Source organism: Atractosteus spatula, chromosome 19, assembly GCF_055471065.1.
Source record: "Atractosteus spatula isolate fAtrSpa1 chromosome 19, fAtrSpa1.hap1, whole genome shotgun sequence".
In the NCBI taxonomy this organism is placed as follows: Eukaryota; Metazoa; Chordata; class Actinopteri; order Semionotiformes; family Lepisosteidae; genus Atractosteus; species Atractosteus spatula.
This window is the reverse complement of record NC_142724.1, coordinates 2,743,383-2,763,572: the sequence shown is the minus strand read 5'-3', so window position 1 is coordinate 2,763,572 and position 20,190 is coordinate 2,743,383. Positions and strand designations below refer to the sequence as shown.

The 20,190-nt window shown below is 52.5% G+C and overlaps 1 protein-coding gene across 1 annotated transcript in view; it reads right to left on the bottom strand.

Annotated features, from left to right (window-relative positions):
• Positions 1–337: 337 nt before the first annotated feature.
• Positions 338–20,190, bottom strand: part of unm_sa1614 (un-named sa1614) — a 54,513-nt gene continuing 34,660 nt past the window's right edge. The window contains exons 13-28 of the mRNA XM_088937561.1: positions 19,834–19,882; positions 19,083–19,246; positions 17,904–18,037; positions 17,099–17,190; positions 14,309–14,495; positions 13,981–14,066; positions 13,157–13,272; positions 10,563–10,630; positions 9,079–9,186; positions 7,993–8,227; positions 7,727–7,906; positions 7,121–7,184; positions 6,426–6,487; positions 5,174–5,358; positions 4,247–4,369; positions 338–2,997 (exon numbers count right to left, since the gene is read on the bottom strand). Of these exons, the coding sequence (XP_088793687.1) occupies positions 2,923–2,997; positions 4,247–4,369; positions 5,174–5,358; positions 6,426–6,487; positions 7,121–7,184; positions 7,727–7,906; positions 7,993–8,227; positions 9,079–9,186; positions 10,563–10,630; positions 13,157–13,272; positions 13,981–14,066; positions 14,309–14,495; positions 17,099–17,190; positions 17,904–18,037; positions 19,083–19,246; positions 19,834–19,882 (1,928 nt within the window). The 3' untranslated portion in view covers positions 338–2,922. The remainder of the gene's footprint in view (positions 2,998–4,246; positions 4,370–5,173; positions 5,359–6,425; positions 6,488–7,120; positions 7,185–7,726; positions 7,907–7,992; positions 8,228–9,078; positions 9,187–10,562; positions 10,631–13,156; positions 13,273–13,980; positions 14,067–14,308; positions 14,496–17,098; positions 17,191–17,903; positions 18,038–19,082; positions 19,247–19,833; positions 19,883–20,190) is intronic.

The window sequence follows — 20,190 nt, the reverse complement described above, 5'->3', positions numbered from 1 at the left end:
TTCCTATGGTAGCCACAAGTCAGCCGATGATGTCATGCCTCTGCTGTAGAAAATTAACCTGTTAAACAGCTAAAGAAGCTCCGCGGCCGAAACCCTGCCTTTCAGCGTGGAATAAACCTGTTACCAGGTCCTTTGCAGACTACGAATGCTGACAGCTCCCAACCCAAACATATTTCTCATATCAATACCACGTTCACACAAAAAAGTTTCTAGCTGACAATGAGAGCTCTGAAGTGTTATCTGTATTCTGTGTTTGAGACGACAATTTTAACGAATTTAATGATAAGGAAATGTTGGGTGGACTCAAGGGAACTAATCAAAGCAGGGGTCAGTATAGGTGCAAGAGTTTATTTAACTTCATTATAATAGAATAAAACCAGTTATACCATATCACATATAGAATAAACATTTTTTTCACAACTGCATTCCACCATTAAAAACAAATTTGTAAAATATAAATTGTTTATAAAATAAAAAAATAAATATGAAAAGTAAAATTGCACAAGTTAAAGGTAGATAATACTTGTTATTTCTTCTGACAAAAACAGCAGATAACATTAGAGAAAAAAATAACAACGAAGGCAGAAAAGATAATTTAAGGCAAAAAAAAATAGAAATGAGAAGCTGTTTTTAAATAGGTCTGTTCTCCCCCTCAAGTCATAGAAAAATAACAATGATACAACAGCTAGCTTCCCAGCTTAATACTCTTTGTCAATGTTACAGCAATAAAACACGGACCAAAAGAGAGCTTCAATCTCATCTGAATAATTTACAATTACTTAAAAAAATAATTGTTTGTAAGTAGGAGTGGAATAGGTAGAGTATGTTGGACAAAAGAATCGTTACTGAGTAACCCATCAGGGGAAAAGGCAAAGTGCCCTCTGGCATCTGTAACAAATTTCAAGTATTTATCTTCAGCCAGCATCTTTTTAAATACCCAGAGGAGACCAAAAAAAAGTCTTTGAGCTACTAGAGATCATCTCACAACTCACAACACACAGACTCGAAGTATAGAGGGGGGCATGATGTTGGAACAGAACAATGAGACGATTAAGAGATTTCAATTTCAAATGTTTGGTACACTTTCTCTCTCAGGCAAGCTTAGATACCAGTTTTGCTTTTTGAAAACGTTCCGTGTCACAGATGTTTTTTGTGTTCTTTGTGCTTTGATCATCACTACAACCGGAGAGCAGTGCGAACCTTGGCCGACTGGGAGTTTTGTACTTTTGAGGACCCAGGCTTACTTGCAACATCGCTGCAGGATGTCACCTTTGTGCAACAGTGCTCACAAGCACCCAGGCGCCGCTGTCCGCTGAACATCTCCCCCTCGAAAGACGGCAGGCCCTTATCGCCCAGATTCATTTCCTGCAGGCGGGACTCGGAGCGCCGGCTGCCATGGCGATGCACTTCCAGGCTGTGGATCGAATCCGGCGGCAGGAAATTTGATTGTCAAGAAGCTCTCGCTCGCAAGCGGGGAAAAAAAACTAAAATGAGGCCAAGATCGCGAGCACCTGTCACGTTTTCTGTGTTGCCGCCGGTACCTTGCAAAAAGCGTTTCTTTGTTTGCGCCTAGCACTGTCGTGGACAACTCGGGCAGTCTGTGCCACAAAAACCCATTGACGAGCAGCACCTCCTTGACATCCAGTTCTTCAGAGAGCCTTACAAGGAACAGTTTTGCAGGCTGAACACATCGCAAACCCCATTTTGAATTTCTACCCATCTCGGCTCAGGGCTCACAAAGACACGCTTCTAGACTTGCGTTTCTCACACTTGTTCCGCTGTGCGAGCTGAGCTGTTAAGAGTGCCGTGTGTGCGCAGACAGGCTGGGGCCATTGAAGACCATTCCTAGTCTGGTGGGGCTCTGTGAACCATCGAGCCTTGAGGAGCGACGCACAGCCTGAGCGCCAACCTCTCACCCCTCACTCACTCTCTCTCGACAAGAGGCCAACTGACCGGCGCGCTGGCCAGCCGAGAGACACTGCTGGCCTGGGCCATCCGCTGGTGACTGTCAGCGCGCACACAGCCACATTTCTTCAAAAATAAAATCCTGACAAAAATCCAACCCCTCTCCCTCATCCATCAGTGCTCAGCCCATGCTGGCCCACTTGTCATCTGATTATCGGCTTTATCCTCATCTAAAAATGAGTACGTGCTAATTGAATACGTTTACTACAGACAGAACCTGCAAGTGGGGCTGCACTTCGGTGGGGGGAGAAGTCTCTTCCTATATGTATAGTGCTTTCCATTGTCTTGGCGGAAGGGACAATGCGGAGCTGGAACTCTTTTTCCACAGAACAGACCCACGGGATTATCCTTGCAGCCTGTGCACGGGCTCTGCGCACAGGAAAAACCACCGGGAGGTGGGAAGGGAGGACGTTGTCTCTCTTCATTTTTCGGGGAAGCAGCCTGCTGAATCGGTAGCGCTTGCATGAACAGCGCCCAGCGTGACGAGCCCCCAGTGGAACTGCATCAGACTCGCTCGCTCCCAAACTCCAGCTTCCACTCAGCGGCTCGGGGACGGGGGTACAATCCCTGCTGCCAGCCGGGGCCATTGGGCTGAATTCCCCCCCCCAGTTTCTAATGGCAATTTTCCCCATGGTGGAGCGAAGGGGCGTGCGCAACAGGAAGTCACAGAGTCACGGAAAACACAACAGCACCCCAGCGTGTCCTGCAGCGCCTGCAACTGGCACCGTTCAGCCTGGGACCGCTCGGTCTCCAGAGGGATTTTCACACAGTCCCGAGTATTCGTGGATGAGATGTGTGTGCGATTCTATGTCTAATGCCTTTTCATTTAAGAAGCCCCATGGGAGAACGAGTGATGTGGGTATTGCGGCTGTCCCCCGGGCACGAGCAGGTACCGTGCAGGCGCCGGACTGGGGGCGGCTCAAGACTCAGGCTGCTCGCCGGCTCCACGGGTCCCCTTTATTCCGACAGGATGTGAACGAAAGACGCAGGGAACAGGCCCCTCTTGTGCGGATGTCCCTCGATGTAGCCCAGCTGAAACAACAAGACGACGCAGTGTGAGGGCCTTCACCCCACTCCACAGCGAGCTTTAAAACGTCACACACATCTTTCCACACGGCAGTTTAAGACGCCCTAAAGGCAGATGCAATGTTCCTTTTTGACTGAGCCACAGAAGAAATGCTTTTCTTTCCTAAAATGACTGAAACCTCATACTGTCTCTGTTTCTGAAATTACCAACTTGCCTTGGCTGAAAATCTATGGAAATGACCAATTAAGTACTCTTCCAGGTGTCTCTTCTTTGTCAAAAAAAGATCTAGATTTACTACTCTTAACCCTAGACAGACCTGCACAACACGTCATACAAATATCAACTGTTCAGCATTAGAAAACTAAAAAATTCACACACGTATAAATAACCACGTATGAACTGCTCTTTATAAGTAGACCCTTCTAAGATAATTCACTGGGTTGCTTTTGTAAATCACACTGACATGCTTGAAAAGAAAGCTTTAAAGGAGACAATTTCTTTGTCATTCATGTTGTTTGACTGTCAAAGATCTTGGATGCTTATCAAAGAGCTAAAGATGAGACATATTTGAAAAGCCCAGTTTTGGGAGAGAAAATTATATATTTTAATAGTTATGTAATTGTCATGTATGTTCTGCACAACGTCTAATGTCTGAACATGATTCAAAAGAGAATGCTGTTTGTTTTTTTAAAAAAACCAAGGCCAAAGTGTTTTTCCTAGACAGGAGGGAATTAAGGATTAGGAACATATTCCATGAACCTGGAAGGAATTTGCGAGAGCAATCGGAAATTTGCAAAGGACTCAGCGAATCTGGAGTCTCGGCGCAAATGGCTCCCAGCTGGGGAGCGGCTCGTTCACTGGCTTCACGCATCCCAGACACGCTGCGCGCGTTTTTACTTCCCAGCCCCTGCATCTGAAAGATGACCTCGCAAGACGCCATGTGTATCGGCACCACAAGGGAGGGAATGTGTTCTGGAGGAAAGGGAGGAGGAAATGAGATGCAAAGGTGGCTAATGAAGAATCCAGACAGGAAAGGAGGCGGAGAAGGAAATCCAGAGGGAAATTTGAAACCACACGCAGGCTGAACTCTGGCCGCAAGGGGAGGCTGCCCCCTGTTGACCAGAATGCCACCCTGCAGCTGATTTTCCTTAAAGCCTTTATATCCTGCACGCGGCGGGATAAACGCAAACTGCAGAGAGGCACGGCCCGCAGTGCCTCACCTGCGCAGGGGGTGTCCTGGGGCACAATACCTACCCACCAGTCGGCGTCCTCCTCGGCCATGACGACCAGCACCTCCCCCTCGCTGAAGGTCAGCTCGTCGTGGTGGTCAGCCACGCAGTCGTAGATGGCCTTCACCCTTCGCACCCTGGGCTTGGCCTGCGAAACCGCCCAGCCCGGACAAACAAGAGGAGAAGGGAATTGAAGGAAGCAACAGGGGAGACAGAATTTTTTTTCGGCAACTACCAGCAGAAGACGGGAGGGAAACAGGAAGTGGGAGGGAGGCGGACGGAAGTGCAATCTGTGCGTCACCTCGAGGCAGCGCTACAGACCGCTCCCTCTTAACCAAGAGACTTCTGTGAGTAAGCCTTCTTTGGGCAGTTTCTTGTGCGCACACACGCTATGAGCCGAGCCGAAGGTCCCAGGGCTGACCGACCCGTCACACGACCGGCCTTGTGGTACCGAGCCCCAGCAGGCCCAGTGCTCAGGCTCGGCCGCACCGGTTCTCCTGCCTCTCAGTTGCCGAGCCTCACGCGTACAGAGCAGCACAAGCTGGGGAGCGACACACAGGCAGACGTGCTTCCACGGGACCAAGACCCTCCTCCTTGTGTCTGCCTTTCGACTGCGTCACCAGGAAGCACACGAAAAAAATCACACAGTGATCCCGAGCCAAGTCCTGGACGGGTCACACTCGAGCCCTGAGACCCCTCTCCTCCCTGACGACGCCCACTGAATTCGGCCACCGGCCTCGGCAGACACTGCGCCCCCAAAACCTGCCACCCCCCCAGCTCTCATTAAGCTCCCCCAACTCCCAGTTTAGTTTTTCAGACTGCGGCAGGTGATCTCGCCACAGCTTTCAGGCCTTCGAATCCAGACAAGCTGGAAACTCTCTCGCTCTGCTCCCACGTGCCACCAGCGCCGCGGACCCGCAACGGACACAACGTCACCAGCGCCGGACCGTACCAGAGCTTTCCTGGGCAGCGGGTGGGGGGCGGGGGGCCCCAGGAGCGCAGGGGAGGCACCGTTGGGCTCGGGTCCGTCCGCGCGGAAGGGCGGGGAGCTGGGCAGCCGGGCTCGGCCGCTGGGCTGCGGCGTGGCGTAGATGCACTGGGGCGAGCTGCCCTCCCCGTCCGCCCTCCCTGGAGGCCCTGGGGGAGCGGGAGAGGAACAGCGTTTACCGGCTGGGGCAGCAAGGCATTCTGCGTCCATCCACATCCAGGACTCCGCCTGCATTTCACCGGAAGCTCGTTCCCAGGAGCACGAGGGTCGTGCTGCACTGCTAACCCATCCCTACCCCAGCCTGGAGCCGACACAGCGCCCCCTAGTGCGGGGGTGGATACATCTCGTGTGCAACGCAGTTCCATTAAAGCAGATCTCCTTGCTGTTGGAAACGTGCCCTTCCGTGAGCTGCATGAGAACGATGGACAGACAGGACTGCAGGTCTGCACTTAAGGGATGGTGTTTTGTTAAGAAAAGGACAGCAAAAAAACTAAAATTAAGGTGCTCAATTAGCTGGAAGATATGAGATAAAGCATTCTGGAACAGCAGTATTTGCTGTCTAAGCTGTGAAAGTATGATACTGGTCTCGCTTGCTTAAATAGAGACAGCAGCGTTACCACCCTGTACCCTGCTCTCAGCAGCGAAGCCCGCCGGGCCTGGTCAGTACTGGGATGGGAGACCACCAAGGAAAGGCAAGACTGCTGTAACAAATGGTGTTGGTGGACCAGTAGGTGGCACCCCTTTCCTCTGGAGCAGAATTTCCAATTCACTGCCCCAGTGTGGTGATCAGGGAACGCTGTGCCTCTAGGAGGTGCTGTTCTTTGGATGACATGTTAAACCAAAGTTCTGACAGCTTGGTCATTAAAGATACCATGGCACTGTAGGCCACAAGACTAGGGTGTTAACCCCGAGTCTTCATTCAAGTCCACTCTGGGTGTGAACAGTCTGGCCTCCGAAATGTCCCTCTTAATTCAGCGGGTGCAGCAGTTTCTCACCCCACCCCCCTCCCGCACAGTAGATCACCCCAGATCAAGTGGGGGGTGAAGTCTCTTCCTATATGTATAGTGCCTTCCAAACACTAATAAACACCAGGTAATATTATAACAATTATTCATTCTTAATACTCCCTTGTCTCAGTCTGAAACTGTGACTGGGTACTGCAAAGAGCTTAATAACAGTACATCCCTGCATTCCCCGAGATAGATCATTGCAGTACCTTTCTCAGGCAGCTCTGGCAGGGCGTTGAGAGTTGTCACAGTGTATTTTGGTGACCCTAAGCTGAAAGGAGAAGAAAACAGAAGTGAAGACATCGGGTTCCGTGCAGGCGAATCCTGGGTAAAGTGACCGTCATTCAGTAAAGAGTGTGCCACGTGTGCGGGTCAGGATACTACAAGAAGATGACCCGACTGGTTCGCTTGTAGCACTTTTGATATTTCTTGGAAGCAGTGAATCCGATTTCCACCACTGGAGGCCCTTATTGCTTTACCCAAACGTTTAACTTGACGTTCACCGGTCAGCGGGACAGACCTAAATCGACACGCTGCTTTTCAAGACATGTTTTTCATAGGTCATTGTTTTCTCTGTGTATTTGATTCTTTTCACTGCTGAGTGATCTTAACTTCCTGGAAGGTAAAGACATCCAAGACAATTTGACATAACACAAGATAAACGTGGCTTGGGAAGAGAGTATAACTTCGTCTTTCTGTGTTTAGACAAAGGATGATGCTTTCTTCATCGCGACATTATTAAAAGTGTAAAAATATATCTACGCCACAATGTGCTAAAACCACCGTAGCATTACCACTACTGTCCACTAGGTGGCACGCAAACCCTACTATTGAACATGGTCGCCGTTTCTGCGCATCTCGCTTTACAGCAACGTCTGCAGCCCAAAGTGAAAACACAACTCACGCAGATTTCTGATACACTCCCTCTGGACCGCTGTACCCCCTCGAGTTTCCAGGGAAGCCATAATCTGGGAGTAAAAACAACAAGGTCATGCAAACGGCTTTCTAAAGTGGACAGAGTTATAAATTGTAACGATGTCTTACTGAACCGTCCCCTCTCTGATCGGGTGCCGTGACTTGTGTCGTAGTGGACACGTTGGCCGTGCTTCCTGAAACTTGGAGGTCTTTAAGAATGCACTGTCTGTGAATGTGGTCCCACCATCCTCACCCGGCACTTCAGGAGACCGAGCCTGGCCAGTGTCCACCCCCCAGCCTGCAGTCTCGCGCCTCCGGCCCGGGCCAGGAGCCCAGACGGACAGATGAAAGGGTGAGAGCAGAGGAGGGCGACGAGAGCAGCCCGGCCTGCCTCTCCCGGAGAGGTCAGGGCCGGTGTAGCGGCGCTCGTTTGGGCACGGTGACGTCATCGCCCTCCCTGCGCGTAGCGGGGGCCTCAGCCGCCTGGGCTGGGGGAGGTCTCGGCCGGCTCCCTCTTGAGACCCGGGTTCGCGCCCAGGTGTTGCGGGGCGGGGCGGGGCGGGGCGGGGCGGGGCGAGGGCACACCTGCACTTACCCAGGGAGACGTGGCGCGGGGTGTGGGGGCTGTGTGGCAGGTGGGGGCTGGGCTCCGACAGGGTGCGCTTGTGCCGGATCACCAGGGGGGGCGGCAGGTTGCGCCTCCTCCCCGGCACGCTGTCGCAGTGCGCGTCGGGGGGGCTGGCCGGGGGCGGAGGAGGCGGGGGCACGTTCGGAGCTGCGAGGAAGAAGAAGAGAGAGAGGGAGATGAGAGCGACCGGCAGGGGGTGGCGCCCAGCCCCCTGGGGGGCGCGTCTCTCCTACCTCTGATCCGCGGGGGCAGGGGGGGAGCCGGCGAGGAGGGCGGGGGTGGCGGGGGGCTGTCCAGGCTCCGGGTCTGGGTGCTGGGGGAGGCATAGGTCTCGCGGCGGGGGTCCCGGACCAGGCTGGCCAGGCGGCGGCCCACGGAGGCGTGCCCGCCGCGATCCGGGCCGGCCGGGCTGGAGGCCTGGTACAGGCTGAAGGGCCGGCAGGAGCGCTCCTTCTTCACGGGGCCCAGCTGCGGGGGACACAGGACAGCAGCTCGGTGAGCCTCGGCTAGGTGTCGCAGAGCGCGCACACTGCCCTCTTCCTGCCCTTTCCCTCCCCACTCCCCCCCGGAGAGCGCTGACTTGGGTTTCCCCAGACTCGTCTCACGCAGGCCTCACTCGGATCGCCAGCAGCCGTGTCGCCTGAGACTCCCACCAGGCCACCCACTGGAGCTCAGCAGCTGAGACTCTGGCCAGTACCTGGATGGGAGACCTCCTGGGAAAAACTAAGGTTGCTGCTGGAAGAGGTGTTAGTGGGGCCAGCAGGGGGCGCTCACCCTGCGGTCCATGTGGGTCCTGATGCCCCAGTATAGTGACGGGGACACTGGACTGTAAAACAGGCACCGTCCTTCGGATGAGACGTAAAACTGAGGTCCTGACTCTCTGTGGTCATTAAAAATCCCAGGGCGGTTCTCGAAAAGAGTAGGGGTGCAACCCCGGCTTCCTGGCCAAATTTCCCATTGGCCCTTACCAGTCATGGCCTCCTAATAATCCCCATCTATGAATTGGCTTCATCACTCTGTTCTCCTCCCCACTGAGAGCTGGTGTGTGGGGAGGGTACTGGAGCACTATGGCCGCTGTGGCACACTGGTGGGGGTGGAGGGGAGTCCCCATTAGCATGTGCAGCTAGACATGTGTAAGGAATGATTATTATTATTATTATTCATCAATTCAGTTCAGCTTGCTGTTTCTAATTTGTCGACCTTCTCCGATTAACAATTGAATTCCAGGAATCCCACGTGTCCAGCGCCCCCTTAGTTTCTGGGGCACCAGCTTCCTTTTCCCTGCTAGGGAGTAAGGGGGCCCGGCGGCCTGGGGTCACCTTCTCGTCCAGATCGTCGTCGCTCTCGTACAGGTCCTCCTGCCGCAGCCGCCACTCGTACTCCACGTGCACGTGCATGTTGAACTGGTTGCTCTGGGCCTGGTGTATCTGGGGGTGGGGAGAGCAAGGAGGAGAATCAGTCGTGGGTGAGAGGGGGACCCCGAGCTGGACACTATTCACGAGAACATCAACACAGTCCCTGTTTCACCCCCAGCCCAGAAACACCCCCTAAACCAAGGGGTGCCACGAGGTCTTCTGCTGTTCCCTGCAACTTAGCTCCACAGTTGAACTATTAATTGGCTTAACTGGAACAGCACCTCCAGCTGCATCTGCATCCCAGCCTGAGCGCTAGTCCTACACCACCTGCGGCCGCACTCTCACTGTTGTAGGACAATCCCAGCGCAGCCTCCCCTCCAGCCCAGACCCCAGCCTGAGCGCTAGTCCTACACCACCTGCAGCCGCACTCTCACTGTTGTAGGACAATCCCAGCCCAGCCTCCCCTCCAGCCCAGACCCCAGCCTGAGCGCTAGTCCTACACCACCTGCAGCCACACTCTCACTGTCGTAGGACAATCCCAGCGCAGCCTCCCCTCCAGCCCAGACCCCAGCCTGAGCGCTAGTCCTACACCACCTGCAGCCGCACTCTCACTGTTGTAGGACAATCCCAGCGCAGCCTCCCCTCCAGCCCAGACCCCAGCCTGAGCGCTAGTCCTACACCACCTGCAGCCGCACTCTCACTGTCGTAGGACAATCCCAGCCCAGCCTCCCCTCCAGCCCAGACCCCAGCCTGAGCGCTAGTCCTACACCACCTGCGGCCACACTCTCACTGTTGTAGGACAATCCCAGCGCAGCCTCCCCTCCAGCCCAGACCCCAGCCTGAGCGCTAGTCCTACACCACCTGCGGCCGCACTCTCACTGTCGTAGGACAATCCCAGCCCAGCCTCCCCTCCAGCCCAGACCCCAGCCTGAGCGCTAGTCCTACACCACCTGCGGCCGCACTCTCACTGTCGTAGGACAATCCCAGCCCAGCCTCCCCTCCAGCCCAGACCCCAGCCTGAGCGCTAGTCCTACACCACCTGCAGCCGCACTCTCACTGTTGTAGGACAATCCCAGCGCAGCCTCCCCTCCAGCCCAGACCCCAGCCTGAGCGCTAGTCCTACACCACCTGCGGCCACACTCTCACTGTCGTAGGACAATCCCAGCCCAGCCTCCCCTCCAGCCCAGACCCCAGCCTGAGCGCTAGTCCTACACCACCTGCGGCCGCACTCTCACTGTCGTAGGACAATCCCAGCCCAGCCTCCCCTCCAGCCCAGACCCCAGCCTGAACCCAGAGGAAGCTCATCCCTCATCCCCATGCTAACAGTCAGCTGTGCTCCACCTCTGTTCATGCGTGTTTGTTGCTCACAGGAGAATTGATATACTGGAGAAGACTAGCATCTCAAGAAAAACACCACCACGCGACTCAGTGATGGGAGTCTGTCTTACCAGTTCTTCACAGTGACTGTGCTTTAGTCTCCGAGCAATATCTAATCCGGTCTCGCCCGCTTCGTTCTCTGCAAGAGGACAGGGAGAGCGTGTGATCACGACGACGGACATCAAGCCGAATCCCCCAGCACAGCCCAGACTGACAGTACACAGCGGCAGGATGATGGTTCTTGTTCACTTTGGTAAACCCGTAAAAGAATCAGAGAGCACGTTAAAGGAAACGAAAACAGAACAGCAAAAAATAACACTGATTGATAGAAACTGCACTTTCCCATATGGTAATGACTACTTTACAACACACACATAAACGCATTTGGGTTTTAAGGGGAAAAATATTTTGATGATTTAATGCGTTATAACAGTACAGCTCCTCCGCAGGTGTTCCTCCTCCAGGCTCTCTCTCGCGCTCCGCTAGAACAGCCTGTAAGGACAGCCAGCAGAACCTGGGAGCCCAGCTCTGAAAACAAATCATGTGTTAAAACTCTGCTATGCTGCTTTGTTGCGGCTCAACCGCTGTGTCCCCGCGGATCAGGGGGCACACCGGCACAGGACAGGCACTGGAGTTTTTCCACCTACTGTACAGGGTTATCGCGTCCAAGGAGGACTGCACCGTGATTTTGTGTTCCTCACATTTCAACAGACCCCAGCAGCCCAATTAAACCAAGGTCAGATTTAAAAGAAGAAAGCCTTGAATGCACCCAATCAAATCTGCCATAAAAATCCACTCTTTTAAAACTGAAATGGAGCAGTTGCCATGCTATTTACTACAGGCCCATGCAATTATTAACTGCCCATTATTTAAGACGCAGCTTGGTTGCGACAACCGTTCTGCTCAGAAGTACACGCCCACTGGACACACCCAAACGCACTCCCCTGACACGCCCACCCGGAGGTGCAGCGTCTCTAGCTGAAGATAGTACAAGCCCGAGTCTCAGGTTTGCAACAGGCTGGGGTGAACCTGGCTGACTTCTGCCCACTCTCACCTCCTATCTCTCTGGCTATCTCATGACCCAGGCTCGAAGTGGTAATGTCTAAGCCGCAGGGGTAAACTGATGCTCTGAATGAGCACTTGTACAGTTAAGCTATTATGAAACCTCCAAACTACCACCCTCGTTTTTAAAACTGCAGGAAAGCAAAATAAGTGTCTGCTGAAACCAGGGAGAACTGCAACTTGCCTGGCACATATACTGTGGTAAACTATTACTTAAGGGCATTCTGTTGCAAGCTGCATGTGCTGAGATCCCACCCAGTTTATCATTCACAGAGTGTGAAAGACTTTATAGACTCTGGCTGTGGCTCTGCAAAGAGGAATTAATCTGCTGTTACAGGATTATCTGCTACTTATGTGAAAACAGCGCAAAGCCCATTATAAAGATAACAAGTGCTTCGACTGCAATGCAGTATGTGCCAATTAGCATTTAATTATCCAATAGCCTCAGGCTGATAAGCATGTGGAAACACAAGTAATCCATCTAGTTTAACAAACGTTCCTTCTCAACAGCAATTTACAGGAACTATCCGTTTTAAAGTGCATCATCGGTCACATTCAGTTATAACTGGACGTTATGTAATCAGCTTTGCTCACTGTTTATTCTTTTTGTTGTTCAGGTGTGTGAACGGCACCTCTAATTAGATCTTGGCTCCTTGCAATGCTGATGTCTCGTGGGGATTCAACAGGCAGTTCAGAGCCTGGGGCGGCCAGGGCAGACAGCGGTCAGTGAGATCAGCGTCCTGCGTGTCCGGCTCATCACCCCAACGCCTGCCCCTGAGATTCAAGCTTCCCTTCTTTGTGATTTTCCAAATAACTCCTTGCAGATTGGCGCATCATTCAAGCGGTGGAAGAATTCATGTTTAGTTAACAGTGTTACAGGCTTTCCAGAAACTCCAAACGTCGTTACTTTTGTCACGAGTAGCCTTTTCTGTACAGCTCATGTGGGCGACTTCAACGCGCCGCCCCACAGGGGCTTGTGACATGACCCAGACTGCACCACTGCCTCCGGTCCCAAGACCTCTTGGCGCTTGCAGTGGGTCGGTTGCTTCCAGCTCCACCTCTTTCATGAGCCAGGAGGCTTGAAACCACAAAGCGTGTCACAATCCAACCGGGGCTCTGGAGTAGACCGTCCACTTTCCAAACACTTGGTCTGATTCAGGGTCGCGGGGGAGCCGGGGCCCACCCTGGCGAGCAAGAGGCACAAGGCAGGGTACACCCTGGACAGGACGCCAGTCCATCGCAGGGCACACACAGACACACACACTCACACCGGGACCAATTTTCCCAGAAGCCAATTAACACACCAGTATATTTTTGGACCGTGGGAGGAAAGCAGAGCACCCCGAAGGAAACCCACGTAAACGTGGGAAGAACTGCAAACTCCACACATGCACCCCATGTGTGGAATTGAACCCAGGGCCCCGGTACTGCGAGGCTAACCACTGCGCCACTGTGCTGCCCCAGAGCATGATGATGCTTCAACAAATGCAAAACTTTCACTTATCGAGGAGGCTGGGCTGTTGGCGGAGGCGATCAAGGTTCCCTGACAATCCCGGAGAGGGACCTGGGTTCCGAGGCGCCCCCGTTGCGGACGGTCACTTACTGATGTGCGTGTTGGCCTTCGCTCTGAGCAGCAGTTTAAGGCACTCGGTTTTGTTGTGCAGACAGCAGTAGTGCAGAGCCGTGTTTCCACGAACAGTCTGTTTGTCGAGATTGTTACTGCGGGGAGAAGCACACCAGTAAGCAGAAACTAAGCTGTGCCATTCCAGTCCCCTCTGACCTCGATTTCGCTCTATGACTGCACAGGCACTATAAGCCCACTGAACAGAAACTGCCCCCCAGCCTGTTTCTATGACATAATGTCCCGGCAGGTAACCAGCCAACAAAACCCAGCTGCTTCCATCTAATCTGCCTTTATCAAATAAATTAAAGAAGAAAACTGCGCTGGTTTTAAGCCCAGCTGTTGCTTCTTCATTATCCTCACGTGACAGAATCTCTCTTCCCTCAGCTGGGTGCAGGGCTATAAATATGTTTGCAGATGAAAATGCAGTTTTTTAGATTAAGGGCTCACTATAACATTTCCATCATGCAGGGCTGTCTCCCTTGAACACACCAGACTGGCCAGACTGCAAGCACTGATACTCCTTTTCTCTTTAGAAGCTAGACTTTCACGCTCCTGTCTCCTGATGAGTTCGATCATCTCTAGCATCTGTTGATTTATTCAGAAAAAAAAATAATAGCCCGTATCTGCCACCATCTTTAGAAGTCAAGGAAACAAGCACCAGCTTGACTTCTCAAAGCAACAGAATTCTTAATACTGTGAACCACTCAACACAAGGACTCAGCTGGAAGCGTCTGCCTCCTTCCGGCTGTTCTGAGCAACTGCACATCTTATCTCGAGAGGGCAGGGTATCTCCAAGCTCTCACCAGTTGTGAACGAGGAAGTCCACCATGTGCAATGAGGTCCGATCAGCCAAGAGCACAGCCAGATGCAGGGCGGCCTCCCCAGGCTCCTGAAGAGGGAAGAACCAATTGGCACCAAGAGTTTCAATGACGAGGCAGGGTGAGGCAGGGTGAGGCAGGGCAGGGTGGAGCCAGGCGGGGCAGGGCGAGGCTGGGCAGGGTGAGGCAGAGTGGGGCAGGGCAGGGGCGGGGCCAGGCTGGGCAGGGGCGGGGCAGGGACTGCGGACAGAGCATGCACTGACAGCGCCGCTGTGCTGCTGCTGCCCCCTGGTGAGCGCCGCCAGTATAGTACCTGTACAGGGCTGTGCAGCGGCTGGCTGAGATCCAGCCTCTCGCCGTACAGCCGGAGCAGGGCGAAGATGTCCCGGCTCCTCACCGCCTCCTGCAGGCTCCTCCGGAGCGTCCCGGGAGAGCCCCCGCTGTGCCGCGCGAACTGCCGCTCCATGTACTTGGACACGATGAAGTCCTTCCGCACAGCCCTGCCCGCGAACCGGGAGGGAGACAGAGGACAGGAAAACTGAGCTGGGGGGTATACAGCCATCTCTAATTAGAATAAATACAGTATTGTAATATCAATAATGTTAGTATTGATTATGGTGATGTCATGAATGGGGCTACTTTTAAAACAGTATTTTGTGATGCAAAAAGTTAACCAGAGTAGAGATACTGCATAATTCTCCTCTCGAGAGAAATGACTTCACATTTTCTGCCTCTTCTTGCTGTGCAGATTTATGTACTGCATTAACTCTGGTGTGAAGAGCCATTTAGCATCGTGCCCTGCTGCAGAGGAGACGGATGAGCCCTCCGTGCCAGCTCTGCAGTGCTCTGACTTCAGCGGCTCTTCTCCCCCAGTCTTTACAGGGCCAGCATGAGTAGCTTTCATTCAGGCTTTCCCTGGCTGTCATGCTGCGCTGAGCACGAAGCTGCTGCTGCTGCATCTTAGCAATGCTCCCTTCGTGCATTAACAATAAGAACAGCCGCCACATTGCTTTGTAAGATAAAAACAGGCAAAAATGAACCGAGGCCCCCACGTGAATTTTCTCTGTTCTTCTGCAACATATAATTTAAAGGCACTTACAAAACAGAAAATACTCACAATAAATTCTTATTGGCCACTGCCTCATATAGATCATGCAGGACCGAAATCGGAGCACCCCTCTGCCCTTTCCAGAGTTCTTTTAAATGGAATCAGATGATTTGCACGAATGATCAGTAATTAGCAGGTGACCCAAACTTTACAAGCAGGTGAGCTATAAACCTAACTGGATGGGGGCATATCCAGGGCCAGTGTCGGATGCCACTGGACTAAGCTGGCAGTTTTAAAAAATAAAATCGGATTTAAAAAAATACATATATACAGTCCACTACAGAAAATACAGATACCTTTCTGAATAATGCTATAATGAGAGAGAGTGAGTTTAAGGGTAGCCTGCAGCGATGACCCCTGTACCCACATGGAGAGAACGAGGATATGCCGACAGGCTCCTCTGACCCACCCACCCATCCATCAAGCCAATCACCATCTGGCTCTGCACAGACGTAAAAGATCATTGGAGGAGATACACATCCCTCAGTGAGATCACCGCAAGCCATCAGGCACTGGGAAAGTCACAGGGGTCTCGGTTTCACTGGGATCTGAGACATCCTGGAGTACTAGCCGTGGGGTCACCCAGCTTCACCCTGACGGTGCCCACAGCAGCAAGGAGTGAGAGCCTTTCATTGGTCAAGTGACCCGGGAGCGCACAATTCAAACAGCGCTGACCTTAACCATGTTAGACAGAGGACTGGCTTTCACAGCAGAAAAGGTCAAAGCTGTGCAGCGGGAGAGGATGGGAGCAAGGACTGTCAGATCACGAGCAGGCAGTCAACCCGACGAGAACAGTGACAAGATCACGCCAGTGACTTCAACACGGATTTGTCCTGTCGAAGAGACCTCTGCTCAGGGAGTGCAGCTGATGACGCTGTTACACTGCGTCTATCGTCCCTGACCTCAAAGGTACAAAGCGGATATACTCCGTCCTTGTCGGCGAGGTGGGACAGAGTGATCGCCCTTGATCTGCACGACCAGGAGAGGCTCTCCCAGCCTGCCTGGCTCTGCGGGGACTGTGGCCGCGGGTGACACGGAAAGCCCAATGCCCTTGGCGGGGGGGTGGAGAAGAATCAGATATGCCATCGGCTGGCGCTGGAGGCCAGAGCCAAGTCACCCAGCACTCAGCATCTCTGCGGCGTCGGGCTCCTGGGAGTGAGGAGAGCTGCTGCAGACTGCAGCTGCTCGTGCACGAGCTGAGAACACTCACATCGGTCTCAGTCTCTGGGGAGAATTCTAGCAGCCTAATATAGCAAAGCCAAGCGTTAGACCATGAGATTCATATTTTAAGAAGCCTTAATGACCCCATTTATTTCTGGTTCCGACGAAGATGCGTAGCTCGTGCAATTCCCTTCAGTGGAAAAAATGGAGCAGACTCTTTTTAAAGCGACGCCAATGCCCGCAGCAGTGGAGATTTGTGAGGGAACGCGAGTGGTGCGTCTGGTGTGACGATATCACCGAACGGAGCTGCGGTTCAACACCACAGTGCGAAAATAAACTGCTTCACAGCGGGGTGCCACTGGCGCACTTCTTCTCAAGGGTCATTTCTTACAGACCATTTTCAGCATTTTTATCCTGCCTCACCAGCTCACTGTCCACTACACTGTCTTTGGTTACCAGACCTGAGGTATTCATTCATTTTTCATGTGATCTGTTTTGGAACTGAACTGCCAATACCCATGCTTACTGCGGGCAAGACAAGAGAAAGAAACGGTTAAAACTTTGTTCCTTACAAACATTCTGGGGTAAAGTGACAGCGCAGAGGTCACAAAGCCACAAGGTTGGCAGCACAATCAGGGAGAAAAAGTAAGAATTCTGCATTCAATGAGCTGAAACACCAGGGTCCCTGTGGGAGAAGAGCATCTTGCCTCATTAGATTAGAATATGGAATTCGATAGATCAGAGAATTTGGTCTCGATGGCACAGAACAATAACCCTCTGCAGTCACCTCTGTGTGTGAGAAATGGAGTAGTTACAGAACACTTCATAACTCACATGTCACTGTCAGCGGATGGTTTCAGAGAGGTACTGGGGAGGTTGGCCTCCACAATTTCATTAAAGCCTGCATTCCCGACATTCTTGGCCAGCTGGAAAGAAAAAGAGACCAATACATCCTGGATGAAGAAAATTGCAGCTACCTCCTCCTACAGTGTTTTCAGATTCATCACGCAGCTGTCTGGCTCAATTCTGCGACTGATCCATCAATAGATCTTCTGAAGACACAAGAACTTTTAAAGAAGACAGGCAAACAAACTTTTTTTTAGCAGCACTGTTCTCCGGCTTTTTAATGAAGAGGTTTGGAAGGCAGACAAGTCAGCAAAATTTTAGTTTAAGTGACAGGTAGAGTTTTAAAACACATGTGAAGTAACGCAAAACAGGCAAATCAGCTTTTGATTAAATGTGAAGGAACGTGGTGCTTGCTATAGAAGCCGGCAGGTGTTTGTTTGCCTGTGTGTTCTGCGGTCTGACTGACTCCAAGGAGATCACAGCCAAGTTCAGGAATCCAGTCAACCTCCCCACAGTGCACTGGGCAGGGTGCTGTGTACTCCGGATCAGACATACGGCCAACCGGCAGCGTCCAGTTTATAACTCAGACAGAGCGACAGGTGTAGCAGCGATTGCCAAGGGTTGAGCAAACTGCTGGTTTTTACCTCTGGAACGTGTGTGAGAAACAATGAAACTTCACGCGCTCCGCCTGCATTATCCATCACAGCGACCTGTCCCAGCTGAGCTGAAGCTTTGCGCTGAAACGTTCAGCACACAGGGCCAGCCAAGGGGCAGGGCAGAGGCGAGGACTCACCAGCAGCTCGGAGGTGCCCAGCTTGTCCAGGGACAGGGACTGGATCCGGGAGTAGTGCACGCCCATCTCCCGGTGGATCCCGGAGCACTCGATGCATGCCAGGATTCCCAGATTAGTGGAGAGCCAGGTGGGGTCTGAAGAAGATAGGCACCAATGAGCGCACAGTGGGGACCAATAATATAGCAAGACACTTGTCCGTTCTGTAAGAAGCGCCACTCTCGGCAGCCAGACAGCTCCTCACATCTTGTAAAAGCCCTGGGGTCTCATTCTAGACCCTCACGCACAAATACAGTTCCTCACTCCAGGCGCACACAAAACATGCAGGGAAAAAAAGACCAGGTCAGTTTGAGTGCTGAAAGAGATGTATTACGGGTGATTTCACCTTCGCCATCCAGCTCTGGGAAAAAAACAGATGGGGGACATTAAGCCTGCTTCCTGACAGGAGAGACTCGTGATTAAAAAAAAAAGATCTATTGCCCAGAAAAAACTATATTTAGAATTAACTAACTGCTGCTTCTGTATCCAGTGTGACTGAAGATGTGGCCCATTAACCACATTGCTCCAGACTCAGATCTGGTCTCCTCACTTGGGCTCTGTCTCAAATAGGATTTCAGGCTGGTTACACACATCGGCCTCATTCGAGAGACACAGGCTCCCCCAGGCTGCAGGCGTGCTACGCAGTAGGCCTGTTCCTCCCCTCTGCTTGTTCTGTAACGCACTGTTCCAAGTTTACTGCACCCCGTCCTGTAATTATACATTAATATTCATCTCGGCGAAGGCGTAATGCTTAACTTATCCAATATATTTCCACCTAAGGGCAGTTCTTGCAATTCGTAAAAAAACAATGAAGTGCGATTTTATTGCGCGGTACTGCTCTACTGCCCTTCGTACCGACAGGCTGTCATTCATATCGGACCATTCCAGAGAAAAACCGGACAGGGGCAGGTAGAGACCCATGTGTTTCCTGTGATGACCGCAGGTGAAGAGACTGCTACACAGGAAGTCTAACGGGAGGTTACTAGCGTTAATTAATCTTGTATTCGTTTGGTCATGCTGCGACCTGACCTTGACCTCTCCCCCTGCAGGGGCGGGGGTGCACCCTGTGTGGCCCCAGCTCCTGTGCCACGGGGTTCAGTGGGCAGTCTGACCTGGCCGAGCGTGGCGTGGCCCCAGGCTCACCTGGCGCCCTGCAGTCGCAGCACATGTTGTTCCCCGGCATGCGGCGGACGTCCTCGATGATGCTTTTGGTCAGGTCCTCGATGCTGTTCTCTCCGCTCGGACGCCTCTCGTCCAGGGCCACGTTCAGGGCCTCCTGCTTGCTGTTGGTCAGGACCGAGATCCACCTGCAAAGACCCCAGGAGTCACAACCCGGCTGCCCCGCCCCACGCCCCGCCCCACGCCCTGTGTTAAAGATGGGGAAATCTGCTCTGAGCTACAGAGGATGCTGGGGGGGGGGGGGGGGAGATATTTCAAGGCTTTCTTTTCGCTGTTGTTTCTCAGAATCCTCTACAGCCGGGGAAACATCAGCCAGAATGATGGATTGCAGCTGGGTGTCCCAGGGGCTGGCTGGGCTCAGTGCTGTCGAGAACAGGGCTGCTTCCTGCTGACTGGCACATGAACGCAGCCTGCGGAGGCATCAGCCCTCTCTGGGTGAATCCCACACTCCGCTTCTGAAGGCGGCAGAATAAGCAACTTACAAACAACCGAGAGGAGGTCATCTAGTTTGTCAAACGTGCATGTGAAACCATAGCCAGGGAAATCACGCCTTGTGCACCCTAAGAAATAAGGTGTTTACCAGTCACAAAAAAAACAGCTTGCACAGTGAATTGTATCCCTTTTCCCCCTATAATGTGAAAAAATGTCTGTTCAAAGCGGAGTGTGAATCATGGAAACGCCCAGTGAGTGAAAATGGCAGGGAGTCTTTACTTACGCAACACACTCTGCCTCGTCGTCGGCCAGGAAGTGGTACGTGCGGTTATCTAGACAAAACATGGCAAGAGAAGAAGGGAGCTCTGATCAGGGGATGGACAGAGGGGGGCCCTGCCACAGTGATGGGGAGACTAGCAGTCTCCTGCTACTTTAAAACAAGTCCCTGTGAAAGTAACGTTTCATGCAGGGGCAGGCCACTGCTGGCGTAAGGTCAGTCTGAGCATAAGGCTTTCACACCTGTGTCCTTAATTCTAATATCCTGATGCACAATAAGCCAAAGACTTTTACTCAGGGTTAGGAACTACAGGACAGAGTGATGAGAGTTTTTACATTACACAGCTCTTATTGCCCAAAACAG